At 36.9% G+C, this 20,398-nt stretch overlaps 1 protein-coding gene across 3 annotated transcripts; it reads left to right on the top strand.

The window, feature by feature from the left end:
- The first annotated feature begins 641 nt into the window (after positions 1 to 641).
- On the top strand, positions 642 to 11,819 carry LOC144027251 (uncharacterized). 3 transcript variants are annotated; one of them, XM_077534641.1, is made up of 10 exons: positions 642 to 988; positions 2,544 to 2,696; positions 2,817 to 2,922; positions 2,990 to 3,113; positions 3,846 to 6,142; positions 6,218 to 6,269; positions 6,357 to 6,528; positions 7,071 to 7,233; positions 7,458 to 7,590; positions 7,849 to 11,819. In XM_077534641.1, exons 1-10 carry the CDS (start codon positions 924 to 926, stop codon positions 8,013 to 8,015), a joined length of 3,432 nt encoding a protein of 1,143 aa, XP_077390767.1. In that variant the 5' UTR covers positions 642 to 923; the 3' UTR covers positions 8,016 to 11,819. The 3 variants fall into 3 exon arrangements, with proteins under 3 accessions (XP_077390767.1, XP_077390765.1, XP_077390766.1); XM_077534639.1 differs by having other exon boundaries at positions 3,846 to 6,269; XM_077534640.1 differs by lacking the exon at positions 642 to 988 and adding an exon at positions 1,004 to 1,279 and having other exon boundaries at positions 3,846 to 6,269.
- The last annotated feature ends 8,579 nt before the right edge of the window (positions 11,820 to 20,398 follow it).

Genomic DNA, 20,398 nt, shown 5'->3' with positions numbered 1-20,398 from the left:
AGCAGGGGTGGCAAACTGCGGTCCTTGAGGCCCGGAGTGCTGCAGATTTTATAGTATATTCGAAGTGCAGTTGATTCCAATTAACAGGCTCGTTATCAGGCTTCTGTAGAGCTTGATGATGAGCTGATCATGAATCAGCTGTGTTGAAGAAGGGAACTATCCAAAACCTGCAGGACTGCGGCCCTTGAGGACCGGATCTCACTACCCCTGATTTAGAGTATGGGTAACCAACCTAATTAAAACCGAGAGCTACTTTTTCATCACTGATCAATGCAATGGCTTTATACAGACGTTTGAAATAGCAGATTTGCTAAATTTACCTTCAATTATGTGTCATTATTCATGTGTATTAATGTAACACCCTTCCTGTTTATGAATTTTCACATATCAACAATGAGGAAAGAAACAGACAAAAAGCTTTTACTTTTAAAATGTATTCCGATAAGTTACTGTAGTTACCTATAAGAAATAGTAACGTAATTCAAGCACCATAATATTAAATTAATATAATTTGAATTGTGAATATTTTTGTACCTCTTACTTTGCTGTCTTGCTACTGTTCTATCCTCCAGTCCGTTAGGTGGCGCTAATGCGTCTAAACGTTGAGTAGGTGGAACGGGATGTCGTCATCAAAAGGAGGGTTATTTGCCTTTGGAGGGAAGTTTGTTTTGTCGAAAATAATAGTCACAACAACGAAGTTGCCATGATATTAACTTCTGAAGTATAAGACAACCTTGCATTTAATTATGTAATCGAGGCGCAATATTTAACTGCTGAATGGTTATGCCAACCATCGTGGTATTTTGGTGTCTGGGTTAGCCTGCTAGCTGTTTCCTCGATGATGTTGCTGCACGGATGTAAATAATCCCACCGTGAAGATGCTAATAAATGATAAAACATTTTTGTTTTGAACGAATGTGGACATGGATCGGAGGAAGAGGAAATTGGAGAGCCAACTGTGTGCAGCAGTGAACAATGGAGAACCGAGGTGATGTACCACTCTTTTGTTTAAACCGTGCATGTCCCCCCCGAATCCTGGGGGCAAGTGGATTCTGACACATATTTTGCTCGTCATGTGGTTGATGTTTTCGTCGCCTTCGTCAAAATGCACTTTGGCTGACGTTTAATAAGGTAAAGGGGAATGTAAGTAAGAAACTTCACCTATCTCATTGGGATTTCTGGACGTGAAAAAAAAATGCAATGGGTGCTTGTATAAAATTGTTTAACTGTTCGAAAAACAAAACAAATCAACACATGGTATGATGTTGAATATTTTTCGGTAAGTAAGAGCTTAATACAATCAGCCGTTTATAATACAAGTTGTCGCTACATGAAACAGGAAAAACCAGCATGGAGTTCCAATGTCATTATAAGCTATTTACATTCAATGTACTTAATGTATTACAAATCAAAACATAAAATTTGATACATCTTATCTTCACCTCGAGTCTGATCGTCCCATCAAGTCATTCAAGAGTGACAAGGAAGCAAAATGTGACTGCAATGCAGATTAAGAGACTGCTTTCTATTTTGCTATGTAGGCTATGTTGTAATTACCATAATTATTAGAATATTGCCAAGTTTCTGTGGTGGTAACGCCCATGGATGGGTATTCTTCACTTGACCAATTATGCATGGTTTTAGAAATGTGGGAGAAAGCAAAGCTACCAGGAGAAACCTGACACAAGCATGGAGAGAACATGCATGCAAACAAAGGCTGGAACCGATATTCAAACACTTGTCCCCACAACTGTGAAACAGACGTGCCAACCAACCACTGTGAACCCATTGTCAAAAGCATATTAATAGTTGTGAAGTCTATTAGCCATAGGCTGAACTTAACTAGTTAGAGCACAGGACAGGGCATTTAAATTTTCTATTTTGGTGTTATCATAACTGATGTATTACAGTAATTATAATTTTATTGTAAAGCAAAACAAATAAAAAAATAAATAAAAATAAAACACCATGCATTACAGATGGTCGAAATGTATTATGACATAAGCAGAACAAGAATTTCAGTAGATACTTTATCTTGACATTTACTGTAGTACAGGACATTTTCCACATCTGGATGTGTCATGAACAAATGCCTTAATTTTAGTGTTGTTCTGATACCAATACTGGTATCGGCAGAGGCCCCAAATACTGCATTAAAACAGTGGTATCGGTATCGGTGACTACTAACAAGTAACATGCCGATACCGTTAATTCCAAGGCTAATATAGGACTTTGGATGCAGCATCTTGTGTCTTCTTCGTGCACGACATTCACTGATATGTGACATGTTCACTGCATGTCGATCTAATATATCATATTGGCCCTTGAATGCTCTAAACCAATGGCAGGGCAGCTCTTTCATGGTGGGGAAAAAAAACCTTAGGTATTGGTATGGTATCGGCATTACTGCAAAGCTGGGTATCGGAATCTGTATCGGGTGGCAAAAAACGGTATCGGAACAACACTTCTTAATTTTGATGTGGTTGAGTTGTGTTCTTTGTGATAAGTGTGACAAAGTGTAATACATTTCGTTTCCGCTACAGCTCTGTGAAGCTACTTCTGTCCCAGGGTGCAATCCCTGATATTGTGGGCAGTAAGGGGGTGGCTGCAATACATTTGGCAGTAGGCAAAGAAACTGAAAAGAACATGCGATGCTTGAAACTGCTACTGCAACACGGTGCTGACCTGAATGTGAGGTGAGTGACGCACACTCACTGCATGTTGGGAGCAGACCAGCCCACCTATTTCAAACCCTGAAAAAAAAAAATTATAATAAAATAATAATAATAATAATAATTTTGGTGTTTTCCTCACAGATCATCAGATGGCCTTACTCCTATTCACGTGGCTGCAATGTGGGGATGCTATCAAAATCTGAAGTTACTTTTGATGAACGGTGGTAACCCCAACATAAAAGATAACGTAAGATCTACCGTCGACCACATTATGGACACAGAGTTTATCTTAAAATGCTTCCTCATTCATGCAGGAAGGAAATACACCGCTGCACCTTGCAGAACAAGAGGACAACAGAAGGTGTGCTCAGCTATTACAGGAGTATCTGTCCAGTTTTGAGGGCACGGAAGAAGACGATCAGCCTCAATTCAAATACAGTAAGAAAACGTTTTTGGAAACAAAAGTTTAGAACATATAATGTAGTGTATTTGTCCACCACTCAACAACAACACGTAACAGTCTAGAGCAGTGATTCTCAATTATTACAACATTTACAGTTAGGGTTTCATTAATTTTTGGAAAAGTGACGGCTGTTTTGCATGGATGATAATTATGATGTGTTAAAATGGCCTATCTTTGTAAATTTGATAGGAAAGTGCAACATCAGGTAAGTTGCAGGTAAACTTCGTCGATTGTGATAGTTATTAGTAGGGGTGTGAATTGCCTAGTACCTGACGATTCGATTCGTATCACGATTCACAGGTCACGATTCGATTCGATACCGATTAATCCCGATACGAATTTATAAGTCGATTGTTGCGATTTTTTTTTCATTCAAATTTAGAAAATACTAATCAGTAAGCTTGTAGAGTGTAAGATTTATATGAAAATGTATTATTTATTTATCTGAAATTTCAGTCTTATAGAGGTTGTAATCTGTTTCATGTTTGAACAGCATTAAAATAAAATATTAAGGCTTAATGTTCCGTTCATATAACATTCTTCCATGCTCAAGGTGTGAATCCTAAAAAAAAAAAAAAAAAAATCGATTCTGCCGATTATTGAATCGATTCGAGAATCGCGCGATGTAGTATCGCGATATATCGCCGAATCGATTTTTTTTAACACCCCTAGTTATTAGTTTCCTCTATTTTTTTCTCTCTCTATAGCGGTATATTCTGACCACACCGACACATCTGGCTATCCTGAATCTGGCTCCAGCTTCACTTCCCAGTTGTCTCTGTTAAGTGACCTTGGTGAAGCCCCTTTAAGCAGCACAAGGCGCTCATCATTTTTTAACCGCTCAAACATGGATCGAAGGGCAGTTTGCAAAGAAATAATGTATAACAAACTCTATGGTGGAGACAATGAAATGGGGCACAATCTGAACTCGAGCGCTTTCTTACACTGGGCATCTGAAGATGCCTCCTTTTTATCGAGCACTCGGATGTCTACAGCGGGACCCACAATACCATTTCCAAAGGAGAATCATTTTTTTGCTACTGCTGATGCGCCCTTGTCAGAGGAAGGTGTACTTAATAAACCCTCAGCAAATGGACAAATTACTCCTGTCGAACAAAACCCGCTTCCCGCATTTCTGTCCAGACGAGCAAATCGTAAAAGTGTCAGCTTCTGTGATGTCGATGAATATTTTCCTGTTTTCAGTCCCGAATCTCCCAAAAAGACGGCAGCTGTTGATAGTATACAGGGTAATGCCTACCTGTCTTTCGACCTTTCTGAGTACTCTGGCTTCCTGGATTCAGAACGAATGGCTACGGTTCTACCGCAGCAGGGCATAGACGTAACTTCACCAGACCATGTCTTTGTGTTCTGCCGGGAAAGTAGCACGAGTACAGAGGAAGACTTGGAGAAAACAGTTATCAGTCACTGTTCTTTTATAGACAGTGACAAAAAGGCAGGTGAGAATGTAAATGAAGCACCAGAGAATATAGAACAGCAAACACATCCAAGTGGGGCCAGCAGTAGCAGTGGAGGCAGTGGTAGCTATGGTAGTTGTGAAAGTGACCATTACACCAGTGCACTGGATATTTGCGTACAACCTAAACGGCTCCCTTTATCTGAACAAACCACCGAACAGCCAAAAGATGTCCCACAAGCTCATAGTGAACCTCTAGTTGATGTCGATAAACAGAGCATGACTGAGGATAATCATCTAAGCACGGCTGTGGTGAAGGCTTTCAATGATCCGGCTGTAATTACTTTAAGTGAGCCGGAGGACCCGTCGGAAGACATTTGGTCAGCTAATCCATCTGAAGCCAAAGAACCATTTCCACCAAGTCCATTTGTAACAGACCGGACAAAGTCGAGGCAGAGTCGCTGCTCACTTAGAGAGAGCCCAACCCCTGAGAACCTCTTTCGCACTTCTTGCCTATTTGAGGAGACTTTTGCTAAACCAATGCGAACTCGGCACACAACTCCCAGGTCTCAGAAAAACAACTATAGTTTACGACATGCTCCATGCCGCACATCGTTCAAATCTGGACCAGACTCATTTCCCGGAGATTACCCAGACACTCAGTCCAACACCCCCAAAGCAGGTTCATGTGTGAGCTCAAGCCTGGCTGATACCCTCATCCTTCCCAAAAGCATCAGTGGCACATTTGTTGAGTCACAGACTCCATGTGACACAGTTCTCTTGGAGGAAAATCACGAATCCTCCACACATTGTTATGAAAGAAATCTTGCAGAGGTTATCCAAGCTCTTCAAGAACAACAAGTTGGACTTTGTGACACAGTTATCTTGGAGGAAAAACATGAATCATCAATGGATTCCTATGAAAGAAATCTTGCAGAGGTTATCCAGGCCCTTCAAGGACAAGAAGTTGGACTTTCTGGTGGTCAGGATTTTTTGACAGACGATGTGACAAGTACAGATGAGGCAATAAAGATGGCAAATGATTTTCCTGCGGTATCTTGCCACCAACAACAGGAAGATATCTGGATCACGGGGGACTCTAGCTCCCATACGGTATCTTCGTCATCTTCATCCAGCTCCAGCTATTTTTCCCCTAGGAAGTCAAGGGAAAACTCAGACCTTGCGTGTACTCCTGGCACCGGATGCACTCCCAGATACAGCATCAGTCGGCTATCGACTCACCACAAGTCACAGCACCTGGCCGACCTTTCGTATACTCCTGGGGGGCGTCCGCACCTTGAGGATTCAGACGAACCAGTGGAGTATCTTTACACTGATACGGAGCAGGGTCACAAACTGATTGAGGCCCACATTCCACCTTCAGCTAATACCTCACGGAGCTCATGCATGAGTACTACTAGCAGTGAAGAGACCATCCTCTATGACTGGCGTTCCATGCAGAGCAAAATTGGAGACTGCAAAGAAAACCAGAAACCAACAGAAGGCCCAAGTGACAAGAAGGTCAAGGGTAAATTGTTGCTGGAGACCGAAGGGATGACGGATAAGGAGCTCAGACGGAGGCTCAAAGAGGTAGGAGAGAGCCCGGGTCCCATTAGTCGTCGAACCAGGCCAGTCTACATTCAAAGGCTACGCCGCCTGTTGCAGGAGTCAAACTCTGGGTCACCGCAGCACCAAGATCAAGTGGGACAGCAAACCGGTATCAGTATTGTCAGACTGTAAAATAGTTTGAATTATTTGACCTAGCTTTGTAATCTTATCTTTGTTTCCCTCTTTCTCTGTGCAGCACATTTAGGTTATAGTGCAGAACTCACTTTGGCCCTGCGAACTTTCAAGATGCCTGACTGTCAGGATGACGAGCAGGCCTTGTGCCAACAATTTGACCAACCAGATCAGAACAGAAAGTGGAGAGAGGGCAATATCAAGTCCAGCTTTAACTACCTGCTGCTCGACCCAAGGTGATGTTCAGGACTCATGTTCTCAGCCTGTTCGAACTATACATTTTACTGTGCAAAAAAAAATGCAACATTACACTGCTTGAAATCTCTTCTAGCTCGTCTTTGGTCACAAGGTGGTGCTATATTTTACCATTTACTCCTTTTTCACGTTTGGCATTTGACCACTGATTTTAGATTGATTAAAAATAGCCAGTCATACAATGCAGAACAAGCTTTGATAGCGAATTATCTTGCAGTGTTCTAGAGCGCGGATTCCCAAACAATGCTACCATCTATTACCAGGCTGCAGCCATTATAAAACTTGTCATCAAACCCCGACACCACACTCCATCATGGTTGCCGATTGTCTTCCAAAATGGCGGTCCATGAAAAGCATGTATTTGGGAATCAGTCCGTGGCAGAATAAATATAGGGGCCCACCATTGCAGACCTTCTAGACACATAATTAGTTAGCTGTGCAACCTCTTTAACACTGATGGATTTCATAAGATAACACAATTACACTATTTAATGTATTTTATTTTCCTTTTACACCCTGTCAGAGTAACAAACAATCTTCCGTGCCGGAGTCACGGCATGACTCTACAGGACTGCTTCCAGACATTTGTCAATGCCATTTTTTATGTGGGCAAAGGAAAACGCTCACGCCCCTACAGTCATCTTTACGAGGCCTTGGAATACTACAAAGGCGATAAGACCTCAAAGGTGAAGTCTAACAATTAACTTTGTTTATATCTTCAGTTGAGATCAGCTAATCAATCATTAAAATAATTATTAATCTGTCTAAGATTATTTTTATTTTTAAAAACGTGTTTTAATATCCATCCTTTTATTCAAAATCAGGACATTATTTCAAACTTACAGTGTAGAAAATGCACAAACATAAATTCTGGTTTGCTCCATAACATAATTTTTCAACTCTGGGACAGAAACTGTGCCCCAAAGTGCAGCAAATACTTCAGATATGGAACTCCGAGCAGGGGGTCATCTCACTGCATTGCTTCCAGAACGTCATTCCAGTGGAAGCTTACACAAGAGAGGCCTGCATGGTGGAGGCCATCGGTAAGTGAATGATGGAACCGTTTTCTTTTTAACGTGTGATATTGTCAATGATCTATTGCCTATTATGAGGTGTTTAGTTTCAGGTAGTGTCTGTAAGTGTGGGATTTGTGAAATCACAGAAGGTACCATAGAAGTTCCTTGAATGTAGCTCTAGTTTTGGTGGAAAATAAAAATAAAATTCACTCTCATACCCTATCAAGCACTTAGTTACGAAATCTAGTTTGTCAACCTCGCTTCCTCCCTCAATTTATATCACAGGGTTGAAGATGCTCACCAACCAGAAGCGCGGGGATTTCTACGGTGTGGTGTCAAATTGGCAGCTGAAGAAAAAGCGTGAGCTGGGTGTTCACCTGCTCTTCAGGGCCATGCAGATATTCCTGGCTGAAGGTGAGCGACAGCTCCGGCCAGCAGACATACGGCAGTAATAAATGAACTGAAAACAACAGACATCATGATACAAACTCAACAATTTGTGATTGCCCTTAATCCCGATGATCCCTGAACAAGACCTGGAATTACTTTATGATGAGTACTTGTACCCCCACACCGTCCACTTAACTCACTGTATATAGTCCACTGATGTTAATTTTTTAAGCTTGATGTTTGCATTTTAACTAGAGATGTGACTGTTCAAAATGAACCAATCACAATCAAACTCATGTTAAATGGGAGTCAGTGCACACTAGGGCTGCACAATATATCGAAAAAATAGCGCTATCGCGATATTGGCCCTTGCAATATGCATATCGCAAAGGCACGCAATAAGTTTTATATGGAATTTTATGCTTTTTATATGAATTTGACCAGTCAGATGCTAACTAAAATGTTCATCGCCATTCAATAGTTGAAAATTATCAACACATAATTGCAATTAATTAACTAAGATTACATGAAGGTTGCTTATTTTGCCCCATGAAAAATGTTTTTCTTTCATTAGGTAATAAAAATGTAATTTCTTTAGGTAAATGTTAAATATCGCAATAATATCGATATCGCTATGTTCAGCAAGTATATCGCATGTTTTTCCAATATCGTGCAGCTCTAGTGCACACCTATGAGAGAACACTGCAACTAAACATTTTAATAATTGATTAATCTACCAGTTTTAGCCAATTAATCGATGAATCGGATAAAATCAAAGTCTTAATTTTATATTCTGTATTATGTATTTCTATATACTATATTCTAAGTGCAAAACTGCTTACAATAATTAAGATTCAGTTACTGTTTGGTCTATAACTTGTCAGAAAAATAGGAAATGTTGATTGTTTTCAAAATAAAAACAGATTTGTATTTTATTTTTTTAATTTTTTTATTCAAACCAAAGATAAGTCCGCTTTCACGCAGAAATCTCAGAATAATTTGAAGGCTGAAATTCTGAGGATTTTGTCAATTTTAAATTAAACAGTCTCAAATTATTAACTGTTTGATCGTTGATTAAAGATTCATTTGAAAATTCATTAGTTCTTGATTATTGATTTTTTTTTTTAAATTTATGTATAATATATATTAATGGCTTGGGAATTACATTATTTTGTACCCATGAGATCCTCTGATGCCGCGGAAGCTCTCTGCAAATCATGGTTTGTCATCACGCACTATTGTAGTTAATAAGGATGTAAAGATATCCAAACATAAAGGTCACAATACGATACTTAGCACGATATTGTGGGGAGGTTGGTGTTACAAAAAAAAATCACAATAGTGTATAAAAAAAAAAAAAAAAAAAAAAAGGGCTCATACTAAAGAAATTACACAATATTGTGCTTTGTATATTACAGCAATGCATATAAACAACCTGCAATCTCTAAAAACACTTCATATTGAGGCACGTACTTGCTAATGCAAGCACACATTGAGTTCATCCACATATTGGCTCTGTTCACAAGCATATTACGTGCCCCTTCATCTGACCATTAATGTGGATTTTAAACATAGAAGGGTCAAAACATGCTTTGTGCAAATTAAACTGCACTAAAAAACTATCCACCAGAGGGTGCTAGAACTACAAAAATTGAAATCAACCTGACTGTTTTAACAGATGTGCTGCTTTTAATATCGTGACATGACGACAATATTGTGGCAGTTTTAATATCGCGATATCACAATATTGTGGCATCCAAATTGCAGCCTGGTAATCCTGGAAAAGAGGATTCCCCCATTTGCGGCCCCTTCTCAAGGTTTATTATTTTTACCCTGAAGTGTTTGTTTGTTTGTTTGTTTGAAGGATTTTCTTGTCCTCTTGATTAAGATCAGCGGATGTCGTTCAAATTTGTCAACTGTTGGCGTGTGAACCCTTTGAGATTCTTTTGTGATTAAGGGCTATATAAATGAACTTGACTTGCTCAAACGTGTCTTCAAAAATGTCGGGAATTCTCGACTGACTTACATTTAACGTAACATGAGTTTGAATGTAATTGGTTTTACAGGCTGGCAGTTGCACAAGGGTGTGTATACTTTTTAAATCCACTGTATGTCATATTTGCCATGCATGCTTCTTCTAATTTCATACTGAAGTAGTCAAAAGGGTGGGACAAAATGTCTTTGTTTCTCATATCAGTGTTGTAAAAGTATCAATTCTGTTAAGTTTGCTGACATTTACAAATGTACTGTAATAGTTTTATGACATTGTGAGCTTTGTGTAAACATTTATAGTTTCATATCATTGATTTTCATTGAACATTGATTTTGCTTCCTTTAAAAGTTGATCAAAACATAACATGGCAGTTCTGTATGCATTCTGAAGTCCCTTTAAATGTTTTATTAGCCATAGCACACAACGTTCATTGATAATTGATTGTGGAAAAATAGGTTTACATTTCTGCTGCTAAATCTGTGATGACTTTTTAGTGTGATTTCCTCCCCTTCACATAAACCATGTTTACATTTACAAATCTGTTTCACCGGGAAATATTATGAAAGAATATTTGGATTGTTACTAGTATATGTTTGTGTTTACCTTCGTCACTTGATTGATATTATTTGTGATATATCATGGCTGACGTTTTTCCAGTACGGTGGTGCCAAGAAGATACGAGTCACCTAAATTACAATTTCAGGCGATTTTGCTTTGCTTTTTTGCTTGTTATGCTTTGATGTGTGAGTGCAAACTTGAGACGAGCGCTGTATGGTGGCAGGTAACTCGACTGAAGTCACAAAAAGCAGCAGTTTGGCAAATGGAATAAATAAACATTCTTAAGTTTAGAAAAAAGCTTCAGCTGTTGATTGCCACGCTCAGCTGAAGGTTACTGTCAAACTTGAGATGAAATGAGAATTCCACGTTGTATATTTAAACTTTATTATTTACATGCAATGGGAAACTCCGTAGGCAGATGGGCTAACAATGAGCAACTTTTGCAAATATAGCGGACCATATAACAATACTCAAAGGCATATCGCTGACATTGCGCCAAAACCTCACAAATCACAATTTAGTAAATTTATATTTTTTCACAATTCTATACTATTGGTTTGTCCACATGTGGGTGTATTTTTTTTTTATTTTTTTTTTATTTTTTTACGAATTATTGACCAATTTTAAAAGTTGAAAATGGTGTGCACTCGTTGATAATACAATGTTAATGGTTGAGCAAGCATCTTGTTTTTGGGGTCACCTGAAAAGTGACCAATTTGGAGCCACAAAGCCAGCGATATATTCTTTATTCTCTGCAAAGAGCAGCTGATATTACTGACATACTTATTAGAAACTGAGAGGAGGTTTTATTTTTTATTTTTTCAAGTAAAGCACTATTTTTCTAATTGAAAACATTACAAAATTGGTTTTGTTTTTTCCATGGCTTGAATGCATGAATGGCATTCCATTCAAATCAATGGGCAAAGCTGTGTTTTGAGTTATATGCATGGTCAACGATCAAATTAAACTCGTATCTCAAGGCACCACAGTAAATGGACTGTTGAATAATTGTTTTGTGATTTTATAGTAATGTTCGTCAAAGTATTGCAATAATATTGTATTGCAAGTCACCCCTAAATAGTACTCATTGCAGCATTAGTACAAGAGTTAGTGAAGTGGTTCTCCATTTCAGATTAAGTTAGACTGTATTGCACTCCCTCTAGTGGTACGCAAAGCAATCACAGAATGAAATACTCAAACTTTGTGTAATGTTATAGTGGATTTTATTTTTTTGTAGTTCATTACAGTACATTTGTACAGTTTAGTTTTATGTCATGTTAGTTCAATACATTAAAATGCATTTGATTGGGTAGAACTGTTTTGCAAGCTTTTAGTTACTTTTTTTTTTTTTGCAAAAATTTTTATTTGCTCGTTTTCCCCACCTCTAGCAGTGTTAAAGCTTCGATATTTAACTATCCATGTAAAGAAAAAAAAAAAAAAGTCATTTTCAGTCCAAAAAAAAAAAAAAACGGAAGAGGGAAACATCATGCTGGTTAGGTGCCCTCGATGACTGGAGTTGGTGACCCCTGGCATAGACCTTCTTTTCATCGTATTTCTTAAAACATGCACGTGCATGGTTCTGCTTTTGTGAATCTCAATCATAGAATATTGTCACTAGGACAGAGTCTTGTTTCCGCTCCCGCAATTAGCCATACACGGATGTAGACACGCACTCATTTAGTGGTTCGCTGGTTCGAATGCCGCATGATCTGCCAACCATTTAGCTAATTATGTTCCATGGGCAAGGATTTTTTTCCAGTATCAGAGCAGATGTCATCAGCTTATTCACGCAACATGAATTCAATCATTACATTACATAAATCACAAATCAGATCAGTTTTATTACAGAACATTATCATTCGCTGAAATCATTAACAGCACCATCGCTCATAGAAAAAATGTAAATAGCTTTATTCACTGGCAGCAATACTATTAGACAGTTTAATCATCTTAACATTTGTAGGAAAGTTTCTACATGTTTTCTAATTTAAACTGCTAGAGAAATCATTTCAACTTTAATTGCAATGTGTATTAGGCCAGCTGTTACTAAGCAACAGATTTTTGGGTAGTTGTGGGCAGCAGAAATATAAAAGTGTTTGTTTGGTTGTTTTTCATGATTTTACCTTTTTATGTTGTGCCAAACTATTCTTTTCCCCGCGACCCTTGTGAGGAATAAGCGGTCAAGGAAATGTGGATGGATGGAAACTATTCTTTGTAACATCTCTCTATAGTAACATCACTGTATCTTAAATACTATACTTGTTTTACTGTTGTGTATTTTAATGTTACACATAGGAGTGTTTATGTACATCAAAGCATGTCATCATGAATGGGAGTTTACGACCGTAATGCTCATATTGCTAAATAATTTGAATAGTGTGATGTTGTGCATGACTAGGATTGCAAAGTAGCATTCTTGTGCAGTTTCCACCGTGATTTTGTTCTTTAGCTTTCAATCTTTTATTGTTTTATAAAGGAGGAAAAAAATAAGACATGAACCAGACGAGTGCTTTTGTTGTGTAGTAATTCATGGAGTCCCTCTAGTGGCCAATGGAAGAGTCACACATTTTTACCATAGCTGTTTTCGCAATACATGCAGGTATACTGTACATCACAACTTTATGTACTATTCGAAATCTAAATTGGTATTGTTTATTTAGGAATTAGCTGTATTTATAATGACATTTCATATGCACAAAAGGGTCATAAATCATCAAATCATTTAAAAGTGTTTTTCTATATAACTTTGACCTTTAATGGTTGTTTTTCCTTCATTAATGTGGAGATAAAACCGAAATAATTGATTTTATTGTGTTATCCAGAACAACAGATTTTTTTTCTTTGTATATTACTGTACTGGAAAAAAAATTATCAGCAAGGTCCAACTACTTGATTTGATTCTTTTTTATTTATTTTTTTTATCTTTTCTATTTTAACTACTTAATGTCATCTCGACTTAATAATAAAAAAAAAAATCTAAGTCTTGAAAATTCTTGTGTAAAAAAAGGTTTTTCAATACGTTAAAATATTACTCTGATGCAAATATTGTAAAATACCTGGTGGAAAAAAAAATCCATGGTGTGACTTTGACTACAGATAATTCAATTTTCTCTATACGTAATGACTGTATTTCTTATGAACTGTAATTGTATATTTGGATTTATTTTTCCTCAAGATGGCTGAAGATAAAATTTGAGTCAGAGCTAGTAAATTTGTCTTATGTTCAGCTCAATAAATAATTATTTAAAATAATTGAAAAAGGGGGAGCAGGGTTATAATAGTTCTGGATTTTTCTTTTTTATAATAGTTTTTATTTTATTTAAATTCATTTATTTTTATATTTTTTAGAACAGGTTTGAGTTTTTATTAGTTTTGATTTTTTTTTTTTATATTTCATTTTATTTTATGGCAGTTTTTATTTGTAAAAACACTAATACAAACAATTATTATTTGTGGAGTGCTATACACACAAAAATGGTCACAAGGTATTGTACAATTAAAAAAAAACAAAAAAAAAAAAACTGTAAAAAGCAAAACCTTCCTTCTTCCTGTACGGTAAAACTGAAATAATTGTATTCAATATTGTACTTTTGATAACTAAAGTATGAAATTATTTGACAATTAAAAGACGACAACTACGGACTTTTACTAGCTTTATAGTTGTTAATTTTATAATCGTTAAATGTAGTTTGGTGGTGTGTTTTCTATTTATTTATAACAACAGTCTAGCTTTTATTTTATTATGTTAATTAAATTGTTGTTGTTTTTTTCTATTTTAGTTTTAGTAATTTTATTAGTTTTCGTCAACCTTAAGGTAGAGCATGATGATAAGTAGTGTTTGGCACATCTGTATCACATTCCAGAGGTGATGGGTTTGAATCTCAGCAGTTTAGGATTCGTCATTGGATGCATAGCTGAAAATATGAGCGTGTGCGTGTGGTTGTTTGTGTGTCCTGCAATTGGCTGGTGACCAGTCTTTTGTGTACCTCGCCTTTCGTCTGAAGTCAGCAGGGATGCTCCAACTCACCTGACTTTGAGGCCAACCAATTGAGAAAATGGATGAGTAAAACTTGAGGGGGGAAAAAAACTGACACATTGTTGTGGAAATTATTTAATAAAATACAAGCAGTACATATTTTATCAAGTGTTGTATTATAATGTGACAGGGAAAACAATCAATCATTATGTTCATATTCACCTCGTTGAAAATAAGTTAGATCATTGGAAAACACTTTCATTTAAAAATAATCTTGTTGGGGTGCACAGGATCATCTCAGGCATTCGTATGCTTGCTTGCTTCAGTGAATATTTTCAGCTATGTCATATATCAAAAGTAAATGCAATTTTCTTTTTAAAGGTCATTTTCCCTAACTATCTCCGCATCTTCAACCTACCCCCTCCTTTCCTGCTTTGCCTTTGTGGCAAGAACCCCCTGCAGCACAGCCAGTTTGATGGAGATGCAATCTGAACTTCCTGTCAGTTCGTGCAGGCCGTGTTTGCCTGTTATTGGCGGAAGGCTTGGAGCAGGGGCAGGCGCAGATATAAACAACAGCATCATCAGCATATCGTGACGTTATTCGTTGTGAGGGCGGGCTGAAATCTGGGACACAGTTGCATTCATCGTTCAGCGAGCTCTTCTGTATAGTTAAACCCACCGACAGCAATGAATGTTGATTGTGACCTTTGTGGTTGTTTTTCGTGAAAAAAACAAACAAACAACGAAAAAGAAATTGTCTTCTTGCTTGTAGAAAATGGTCAATGAGTCTTTTTGGGGTAACAGCCTACTACAGGGTACAATCAACGGTCGATGGTTTTTCTATTTAAGCAAACTCACCGACAGCGTTGAATGTTCACTGGGGCAAGCACAAACCTGATGGTGACTTAAAAAAACATGGCTCCAATTCAGGGGTTCTTAACCTTGTTGGAGGTACTGAACCCCACCAAGTTTCCTATGCACATTCACGGAACATTCATTTATTAAAAAATAAAATACTTTTTTTTTTTTTTTTTAATTCAAGATATACTGGTGAACAAAACAGGGAGAGTCGCATTTTCATCGAATCTGGCTCTCTTCACCGTGAATTCAGAAAGTGCCGTGGTCTTGTATTTCCCCTCTCCAAGGAAGTGTTCCGTTAGTTAGGATGCTGACAACCATCACTCAAATCTATATTTGTAGAGCACTTTCAAACAATTATCACTGTTTTCATAAGATGGAATCCAGGGGCAGCAAGGGAACGAAAAACAAAAACAAAAAATAAAAACAGCAGAGGCCCCATAAATGAACCCTGTTGAATACCACACATTACGTTACACATGTGAATACATATTCCGCATATGCAACTGACCACTTTTTTTTTTTTTGATCGACATAGTACCTTTATCATAGGGCTGTGCAATTAATCAAAATTCAATTACAATTTTAATTATTACACTCGACAATTACAAAATAGGTATAAACATAAACAAAAATAAGATTATTAATACTGATTTTGAGTTGTTTAAAATGATATATTTGTACTTTTTTTTTTTTTTTTTTTTTTATTTTTATTTTAAAATTGCTCGTTTAATAAATCTTGTTTGGTCCAAAAACATGTATAATTATAGTGTTTTAAAGAAATGTATTTGTCTTAATAGTTTTTATATTTCTATTGTTCTTGTTTTGTACCGTTATACATGTGAATACATATTTCTCATATACGACTGACCACTTTTTTTTTTTTTGATCGACAGTACCTTTATTATAGGGCTGTGCAATTAATCAAAATTCAATTACAATTTGAATTATTACACTCCACAATTACAAAATCGGTAGAATCATAAACACAAATAAAAGATTATTAATACTAATTTTGAGTTGTTTAAAATTATATATTTGTACTTTTTTTTTTTTTTTTTTAAATGGCTCATTTAATAAATCCTGTTTGGTCCAAAAACATGTATAATTATAGTGTTTTAAAGAAATGTATTTGTCTTAATAGTTTTTATATTTCTATTGTTCTTGTTTTGTACCGTTATACATATGAATACATATTCCTCATATACGACTGACCACTCTTTTTTTTTTTCTTTTTTTGATCGACATAGTACCTTATCATAGGGCTGTGCAATTAATCAAAATTCAATTACAATTTCAATTATTATCCTCCACAATTACAAAATCTGAATAATCGTAAACGAAAAAAAAAATATATATTAATACTATTTTTTTTTTTTTTTAATGACTCATTTAACAAATCTTGTTTGGTCCAAAAAGAACTTGTATAATTATAGTGTTTCAAAGAAATTTGTCTTAGTATTTTTATGTTTAAACATTTTCTTGTTTTGTACCAAAAAACAAATGATTCTCCTCATTGTGATTGCAATTATTACCAAATTAATCGTGATTCATTTTCCTCATAATTGAAAAGTCCTACCTTATCATACCTTGCGTGTTCAGTGTTCACACGCTACTGAACCTGCGAATTACAGTGGAAAAGTTTCCAAATAGAGAAACCGTTATGTTGATATGAATATAAAAAGAAATGTATTATTAGAGCCGCTGCTCACTCCACACTCTCCACTAACAAGGCCCTTGCACAAAGAACTGGCTTGACCTCACTCATTGTTAAATGCCTGACCTGTCATGAACTGTCACCAAGTGTTGTATGCACGTAACTCCTATAACACGTTCTCATTATGACACTAAGGATAGAGGCAGCGTTTAGAAAAGGGCTTTATTTCCTTGAAAATAGCAGTAGAGAGAGGAAGCTGAGTCATGGCGGTTTTTAGGTGTGGTGTGGTCTCTGTCGTATCGTCAGATGAAACTGTTGACTCACCTAAATTAATAATCGCTTTCGTTATGATGTCAACTTTGCATTTCAACGATTAAAACGACTTGCATGATCGTTGCTCTTCCAGGCAATGCCGGTCTTCTGCTCATTGCATGCAGCATGGCTAGCAGATAATAAGTATGGGAAAGTGGGGTAAGTAGTGCTAATTAAAGTGTCTTTTGTGCAAGGAGATTACAAGAATTCCTCCAACTAAAATCTGTTCATATATGTTTTGCATCCCTGGAAGCAATCACTTTGGATCATCAATAAATAACTGTTTGAGGAAAAAAAAGTGGTTTTGTAGCACTGCGAGGTTGTACCATTAGACAGAAGTCAGTGTGGTAAATTGTGGCATTGATAAATCAAGTAAAAAAAGATCATTTTAATCTCTCAAACAATCGTGCTATATAAAAGGAAGACAGATTCAATACAAAACTTTGATTGGCAAGTTTTAGAGGCCTTTTCTTTCATTCTTTTGCTTTTCCTGTTCAGCCTTTTTATCTTCTCCTTCTTTGTTAGCCAACTACATCTTCTCAGGTGTGTCAGTCACAATTTTTGTTTTCACTTTTCATTTTTTTTTTTTTTAAACACTTCTTTGTTTTGTGGATTTTAGCAAGGGAAAAATAACTTCTGATGACACATAACCTAAGTGAGCAGAACAACCAGATTTGTCACTTGGTGAACGCTTGGGATGGTAAGCCTGAGCCTATTATTTTTTCTTATCCCTATTTTTTTTATTTTATTTTATTTTTTTTTATGGCCATCCTACAGATTTTTATGTTGTATGATCTTCCCCTCTTTCACTGCTCTTCCCAACTCCTCAAGAGGTGTTGAAACCCTGTCTGTCTTCCTTTTGTATCTGGTGGCATGATTAATTTTGGTCAAACATTAAGAATGGCACATATTTTTAGTGATCAAATGTAAGAATACAGTTTACAGCAACAATAAAATGCAATAAAGGAATACAAAGTAAATAATCACAATTTTTGCCATTGGCACAACTTACTTTGGCATAAGTTACCCCAAGCCCACCATTTGGGGGGGAAAAAAAAGCATCTCCCAGCTGTTTTGTGCCAGCATCATGCTAATAGACTCGTGATGTAACTTACTAAAACATTAAAAGATGTGTGAACTGTTGTCTATAATTGTTCAAACACAACTATTAAATAACTTTAATCATCGAATTTTACTTTGGAGGGCAAAAAAATGATGTGCTTACATCTCAAGCCACGTGTCTCCCTTTTTTACTGGATGAGCGAAATGGATGTCTCTTCAAAAATATGTAGTCACATGACCAATTTCTTCTATGGTTTCCTAAACAACAGGGGTGGAACTACTTGCCCCTCGGCACAAAGTACCCCACTCTCCCCTATGCATTTGGGGACACAGATGGTCGCCTAGTTGATTAGGTAATGTGAAAAAAAATACCATGCTGACACAACAACCGACCATTAAGTACTTCAGATATTAATTTTATACATGGCTGGTGTTAAAGAGGGCTGCCTAATTTCCCTGCGTTTTCATCTTCTGCCTCCGTGCACACGGAAAAAAAAATCCCAATTAAAAAATAAAGTGTTTGCTTTTCACTGCCAAACCGAGTTGTGCCAAAATAGAACAGGCCTTGCTGCGATGGATGCTCGTGTTCTCTCACGAAACAGGATTTGAATGACAGTGTTGGAATTGACAGAAGTGGATGAGAAGGATGTTGCTTTATAAGGTCTTCTCTGGCCTCAGGACGAGGGTGACAGGAAGAAAGATCTGGGCCATGAAGAGAGAGCGAGAGGGACAGAAAGAAGGAGAGAGGGAAGGGCCCTGAGCTGACAACATTGCCCTAATGTGAATGACAAGGTCTGCGCCGCACATCAGCCCTCAAACCAGCCTGGATGTGCGGGAGATGGATGATGGCGGATGAAGGCAAAGTCAGAGTGGGAGCGAGAGAGGAATCAGAAGAGACAGGGGGAAGTGGGGGGTGGGGTTTCAGGGTGTCCAGCCTTCAAAGACGTTGGCCTTAATGGCATGGACAGCTCTGACATTTAACTACTGAGTCATCGTTAGATAAGCGGAGGTGGTGCCTTCTTAAGGAAAATAGAAATGTGCAGGAGACGCTTAACAACAAAGTTAGTATGAAGAGGCGAGTATGTAAATCAGCACAGTGCCTCCTATAGAGGTTTTCTCGCATCACTTCCTAAAAATACTCCACCAAAGGTTCCCTGTAGAGTTCCCAGAATGAGTCTTGGTAATTGATAACGTCATCTGATGCTGGTTACCTTCTTGCAACATCCTCGTAATTCCACAAAGATACACATACAGGGTTGATCAATTTACTCAAAAGTAACAAAGAGAGTGCCTGTCAATATAAGTAGCATGTGATGTGAATGTTAGAATCGACCCATTTTATATTTGAATTTATTATGTGGGTGATATTCTCTGTTGTACCTTAGTAATGACCGCCAATAGCAGGTCATGTGGAATTGCTATGGCAACCAGTGTACAACCAAATTTAGCGTTACTTTATAAACAGTTATTTCAGATTAGTTCTGTCACTATTGAATATCTTTACAATCGATTAATCTTATTGATTATTCAATCGATTGACTAATAGATTTTATTTTTGCATTAAAGTGTATTATAAAAGCATTTTCTCAGAGATTACTGTTTAACTCATTTGCTCCCATTACCGTATAAACACGTAAAAACGTATTTATATGTTTTTTTTAATATTTATTTATTTATTTTTATGGTAGCCCATGCAGAAGGCTTTAATGCAGCTTCTAACCAGAATAGGTTGTGTAAAGCAATTGTAGTTATTACCAAAAACGGCCAACAGGTGGCAGCAGAGTATAAGAGATCAGCCAGGGCCATGTTGCAACAAGCTCTTTTCCCCAGTGTTTTCAACAGGTTTGTGAATAGTGATGAAACTTAGCTATATTCTAATGCTAATTACTGCAAAACGTAAACAGATACATTTTGATTAACAGAAGATAATCAGTCTTCTTTAATGAAGAAATCAGTGAAGTTACTGTTGATATGCTGAAATCAGATGATTTGGACCATTTGAAATATAAAAAAAAATGGCTCCAAACGA

The sequence above is a fragment of the Festucalex cinctus genome, chromosome 10, assembly GCF_051991245.1.
Source record: "Festucalex cinctus isolate MCC-2025b chromosome 10, RoL_Fcin_1.0, whole genome shotgun sequence".
NCBI lineage: Eukaryota > Metazoa > Chordata > Actinopteri > Syngnathiformes > Syngnathidae > Festucalex > Festucalex cinctus.
This window is presented reverse-complemented; position numbering and strand designations above follow the sequence as displayed.

Excerpts from the sequence above, each read along its gene's own strand:
- LOC144027251 (XM_077534639.1), top strand. The coding sequence starts at position 924 with ATGGATCGGAGGAAGAGGAAATTGGAGAGCCAACTGTGTGCAGCAGTG. Across the intron at positions 7,234-7,457 it reads AAGGCGATAAGACCTCAAAG|AAACTGTGCCCCAAAGTGCA; the intron begins GTGAAGTCTAAC and ends ACTCTGGGACAG. Across the intron at positions 7,591-7,848 it reads CTGCATGGTGGAGGCCATCG|GGTTGAAGATGCTCACCAAC; the intron begins GTAAGTGAATGA and ends TTTATATCACAG.